This window comes from Sinocyclocheilus rhinocerous, unplaced genomic scaffold (genome assembly GCF_001515625.1).
Source record: "Sinocyclocheilus rhinocerous isolate Xijiao unplaced genomic scaffold, SAMN03320098_v1.1 scaffold19, whole genome shotgun sequence".
In the NCBI taxonomy this organism is placed as follows: Eukaryota; Metazoa; Chordata; class Actinopteri; order Cypriniformes; family Cyprinidae; genus Sinocyclocheilus; species Sinocyclocheilus rhinocerous.
Genome location: NW_015638975.1, coordinates 3,347,424 through 3,353,124, shown reverse-complemented (window position 1 = coordinate 3,353,124; position 5,701 = coordinate 3,347,424). Strand labels below are relative to the sequence as shown.

The following is a 5,701-nucleotide window of genomic DNA, read 5'->3' as shown; positions in this document are numbered from 1 at the left end:
TCAGTGATTCACTCATTAACACAGTCAAATGCTTTGATTCTGAATGAATCAGTCGTTTGAATGAATCGGTTGAATCTCAATGACTCGCTGATTAACAGTCACTTGCTGTCACCTACTGGCGGTTTAAATTTCACATTTTGACTGTTTTTTTCATGTTTTAAATTATTTCAAATATCAGTATTCAACGTTTTATGTTAAAACCAAAACATTAGGCCTATTTATTTATCTGTAACTGCAGTTTAAATGCATCCATGTCCCCTCTGAGAAACATAAACTGTGTAAATACATCTAAATGCTATTTCAGATGCAGATTCCAGAAATGTTTTCTTATGTTGGAATGAAAGACACTAAGTACAGGATTAAGTGCTTCTTATTCTTACCCATGTCGGGAAACTTACAGCTCATATATTATCCTCTCATGCAGTTATAAACGCAGCATTGTGACTGAACCACTTCTACTTCTGCTGCACGAGATGAGAACACATTTTTATCATTTTCTGAGTCATGAAAAAGTCTGCTTTTGTGATATATTTCCTTCTTTCTTTACTGCAAGACGTTTGCTCGGTCTAGATGCGCTTAAATCTGCACTAACGATGCGTTCCTGTCACGTATCACACATGAGCACTTCAATAAGCCGACAGAAAGCGGGTTATTGCGTTTACATGCCGTGCGAAATTGGAGTAAGAGGCAAAAAACTACCTGTTGCGAGCGGTTTATGTTTACGCCGTTTATAACCTTACTCCGATAAAAGAAAACGGGTTACTGCGTTTATACGACCAAGATCGTTTTCAGCTTATTAAGCATAATCGGCTTAAGAATGTGCATGTAAACGCGCTCAATTTGAAGATGTAAGGGAAATTTGAGAAGTACCTCAGTGACACATATTCCCTTAAACAAAATATCCTTTGCTTTGCAACTAACCTGAATATGGAAATGTGGGAAGGGGCATATAGCTCTGCAGATGCCCACTATAAAGAGTGAAGGGTAGGCTGGAGGTATTAGAAACTTATAGAGAGGCCAGACGAGATGCTCCTGCACTTTTACACCCACTTTCTTATCCAGGAACGCAAAGGTGAAGTTGTAGCCTGTACAAAACAGGAACACCTCTGGCTTGGCTCTCTCCCCATTTTTGAACTCTAGTGTGCCATCATCCAGTACAGAGGTTACTGGAGGAGCCTGCTGGACTCCTGGCGGAAGGGGGCAGGTCAACGGCCGCTGTCCATGACTCAGGATGACCTGGAGGTCAATAATGGTACAAAGTAAACAAGGAATTCCAGATAAAATACTTTGGATGGTAAGCATAAGGTAGAAAGCATACGATCATCTATAAAAAAAAACAAGTACAAGTTTGGTTTCTTTTGTCACAAGTATTAACACACATTAAAGACTGGAATACATTACATGACTTGTGAAGACAGATTTTAAAACACTAGGCATCATAGACCTGCCGATTTTGTAAATTGTTACAGAGGAAAATCTGGACGACACAAGTTAAAAAACTGAAGGACGGAATACACTACATGACTTTTAAAATCTGAACAGATTTTTTAAAACTAGGCATCGTACACTTTGTAAACAGTCACAGAGGAAAGACTGGCCATCATACACTAAATGATTGAGGATCACACGCTACCAGACTTTGAAGTCGTTCAGATCACAACAAACTCATGCAGAATCCTTTGCCTTGTTGCTAGGAGATGTGTGACAAATGAAAATAGTTCTAAAATTGGCTCAAAATATCAAACATGTTTGATATCCTTCAACAGGATAGATTCATAGCCTGAACCTAAAAATTCTGAGTCTGTGACCATCATACACTATGCCATTTTCTATGAAATCTGTCAACTCAAATCTGCAGACTGGCTCTGACTTTCAGCAACTAGTGTCAGCTTCTCCAAACTGTAAATCGAGCCAAAAATTTGGGCAAAATTCATGTAGTGTATTCAAGCCTTGAGGATCACACACTAACAGACTTTTCAAGTTGTTATGAAAAAACAACAAACTCGTCCAGAAACGTGCCTCATTTCTAGGAGGCGCATGCCAAAAGAAAATATGTATTCTAAAATCGGCTCAGAATATCAAACATGTTTAATGTCCTCTGACTGGATGGAATCAAAATTCTGAAACTAAAAAAATCTGTACCCATCATACAATGTGATTTTCTGTCTAATCTGTCAACTCTTGATTGTCCAAAATCTTCAGACTAAATCTGACTTTCAGAAACTAGTGTTAACTAATTTAGGGAAAGATCTGTGCAAAAGTTATGTAGTATATTCTAGCTTAAGTCAAAAATGTAGCATTACAAATAGCTAAACAATTTAATACTGTGAAAGACCTGAGCATCAACATTGGAGAGCTCCATGGCAATATCTAGTCCAGAGAGACCAGCTCCCAGCAGCACCACTGACTTTCCCGCCAAAGGTTCAGCACTACGATAATCATGACTGTGCATCAGCCTTCCTAAAAAACATGCAAAATACAATATTTTATAGAATAACTAGAAAATATTGAAATCCCACATGCTACTCAAACTTACATCACCAAAAATATTAATTAGCAATGTTTTGGTCAGTCAACCTTCTTCAAGCTTCCCCTTAAGCCTGATGAATGTTGATTGACTAATACATGCTTCATACAGTATATTTTCTAGTTTATATTATACTTTCATTGTATGCACCTATGAATGATTTTGAGCGCGCGAGACTCTATATTTTTTAGTAACATTTTATAGCAATAACAACAATTACTAAAACTGCAATCCTTAAGCAAGCATGCATTACAGTATGTGTACATAAAATGCATTCATAAATTATAATACATGACATTTCCATTATTCACTGTGATATGAAAAAGCCTTGCACTTTGTGAAATGGATAACAAAGACTCCGGTCTCAACATCAGAAGGAACATAAAGGTCTAACTTAAACTTAATTTACCTATTGATTAGGGCTGCACGATTATGACAAAAAACATAATTGTCGATTATTTCCTTGAAATTGTAATTGCGATTATTAATTACGATTATCACAATTTACATTGAATGATGTTTATACCATTGTTTGATGCAACTGCATGCCGTATTTTTATATGAAAATAAACAAGCTGAAAACACTCTAAGTGAAAAACCTTTAGTGCTTTTCTATAGTATTAAGCCTTCAAATGTCAAATATACATCGGATTGGTTTCTTCTTTAAATTATAAAAAAGTAAATATATGAATGGTATTATAATGTTATACTAAAACTAAAACAATGGGAAAACCCTTAAGATAACATGTAGAAAGAAAAAAACATATCTTAAGCGTGCAGAATAACATAAGTGGACTTTGAACGATTAATTGCTGCTTTGAATGATTACGTAATTGTGGCATCCATAATTGTAATCGCGATTAGAAATTCGATTAATTGTGCAGCCCTACTATTGATAAATGTTAAATAATATAATGATTAACCAAAACAGGGTCTACTTTCCAGCCAAAGCCATGGTTTGATCTAAAGCATTTCTCAGTAGATCCTCACTCTGACTGATAAACTGATAACATGTTGCAACAGCAAAGAACGCCTAAGAATTTGCAAGTCTAAGCAACTTTCAAAGGTATTTTGCTGCCAAGTACACAGATAATTGGCTTTAAAGATGTCAGACTCTTTTGATTTACTTTGCCAAGTTAAACCAGATTACATAATGTAAGGAAGGGAAAACCTTTGAATTTTTCCAGTCCAGGTATTGCAGGGATGTATGGGTCATAGAAATGTCTGGAATAAACACACATAATTTAATTTGTAAGACTCAATTTGTAACAATCAATTTTTTTCACCTGATTATATAATGAAATCGTACCCTGGAAAACTGGCACAGTATATAAGCGAAAGTGCAATACAGTTTTATTGCATCATTAGTTACTGTTTAATCTACTGCACTCAATGGCCTTATTGATCAAGGCATGTACATTTTAACTATAGCTGCACATAGGAAGGTTTTACAGAGAATGTTTCACTCTTTTTGCTGTTCATTTACCCATTGCACACCATAACAGCATCAAATCTCTCTGTAGTGGATTTGCTGTGGTCTACACCATCGTTGGAGGTGACATCCCAAGCCAACCCATTCCACCCACCCTTCACGTCAACTGGGGTCACTGAAGCCACTGAGGTGCCAAACTTGTTGGAAGAGAGAAATACACCTATCAACACTTCATGTCAAATTCAGCCTGATGGTTATCAAGCAACAGCAACATTCAGTCCTTTGTACTGGCGACCATTAATTCTCTAGTAGTTTTCCACAATCCCACAGACTGATCATAAATGTACAGTAAAGATAAGGTATGTGATTTTTTTTACAGGTTAGTCACTTTGACAGACTGGTCATAAACAGTGAAATTAATAATTATCTGTCAAAACTATGCAATGAGCATTCATTTTCCTGAAATGCTGAACATGAACAAAGAAGTGTGAGTATTTTAAAAATGTAAGAACTGGGCTACAAATATGATCTTTTTCACCTGTATGTGGTCCCACAGGCAAAAATGATCACAGTACTGCTCAAGGTACTTCCGTACCTCTGTGTGATGGACAAAAGAGGGGAGATGCTTTGCAAAAGTAAAGTCAGGGAAAGACATCACCTCTTTGGGAATATTGGTTCTAGCATGTGGAAAGAATACATGGCAAAACATTATAAAGCCACAATACTGCTTTAAAAATTGTAAATATATATTTCAAGAACAGTTCATAAGGAGGATAATAAGTAAAAAATAAAATAAAAAAGTTGTTTTACAGTACATTTCAATAAGTAACAATCCTTATCACATGGCATTTAGTAAGATGGTTACAACACATATTGACACTTAATATTTAATTTAAAAATGTGTTAAGTTACTAAGTGACATCAATCCATGTCGTAATATAATATAAAGTAGTTCAGTTACATTAGTGCCATAAAAAGGATAAACACTTATAAATTCACCTGAGGTCCCTGTACATGCTGCGGTGAATCGGCAAGCCATTGTCGTAACATCCCACTCTTTCCTCATAGACCCAGGTTCCTCCGATATTCTTGGTGAGCTCGTACACCACAGGTGTCGCGAAGGTGTCCCGGCGGGAGAGAAGATGGCGGGCCGCGCAGAGTCCCGCAGCACCGGCTCCGATAACAGCGACGCGCAGCTTCCCCAAGCCAGACATCTTTATGCAAAATGCGGGTATGAGTTAGGAAGTTGACACCTGGCAAAACCGCAGATAGCCTACATGTTGTTTCCCTGAAAATGGAAAACGTGTCCAACTATATTTACAATTATATTTCCATTCTGCTTACTGTATTTCGAGCTGGTATCTACAGCTGTCCTCGGGTGACAGTGTCAGGGTCTGACTCAGTCTCTCAAAGCGACTGCGAAAGCTCGTCTAATTATATCGAAAACGTCTTGGAATCTGTCCAGCTACCCCGGCAGCGCAATCAAATTAACCCTTCGTGTTTTGAATAGGGATGGGCGGATCGATCCTTAAGTATCGATACTTTCGAAACTGATGTTGTATCGAAAGGATCGATCCTCACATAAAAATATCGATTATAAGGGCATTTTTTAACCATTAATGTTATTTATTTATCAAGAAATTCGGTGCATAAAATAAACTTCTAAGTGGAAAAATATACAATATTAGCGAATAATTGTGTTGGATATGGAACCATTTCTCCTGCTCATCGGAACACACGCA

The 5,701-nt window shown here is 37.0% G+C and overlaps 1 protein-coding gene across 3 annotated transcripts in view; it reads right to left on the bottom strand.

Annotated features, from left to right (window-relative positions):
- LOC107750567 (flavin-containing monooxygenase FMO GS-OX-like 4) overlaps window positions 1-5,701 on the bottom strand; it is a 9,459-nt gene that overhangs the window by 1,373 nt on the left and 2,385 nt on the right. The window contains exons 1-7 of one of the 3 annotated variants that reach the window (XM_016566022.1): window positions 5,304-5,486; window positions 4,959-5,212; window positions 4,498-4,636; window positions 4,014-4,156; window positions 3,699-3,751; window positions 2,336-2,460; window positions 922-1,236 (exon numbers count right to left, since the gene is read on the bottom strand). In XM_016566022.1, coding sequence (XP_016421508.1) covers window positions 922-1,236; window positions 2,336-2,460; window positions 3,699-3,751; window positions 4,014-4,156; window positions 4,498-4,636; window positions 4,959-5,173 — 990 coding nt within the window. In that variant the 5' untranslated portion in view covers window positions 5,174-5,212; window positions 5,304-5,486. Of the gene's footprint in view, window positions 1-921; window positions 1,237-2,335; window positions 2,461-3,698; window positions 3,752-4,013; window positions 4,157-4,497; window positions 4,637-4,958; window positions 5,213-5,303; window positions 5,487-5,701 lie in introns of those variants that run through there. The other 2 variants (XM_016566021.1, XM_016566024.1) reach the window with 2 other exon arrangements.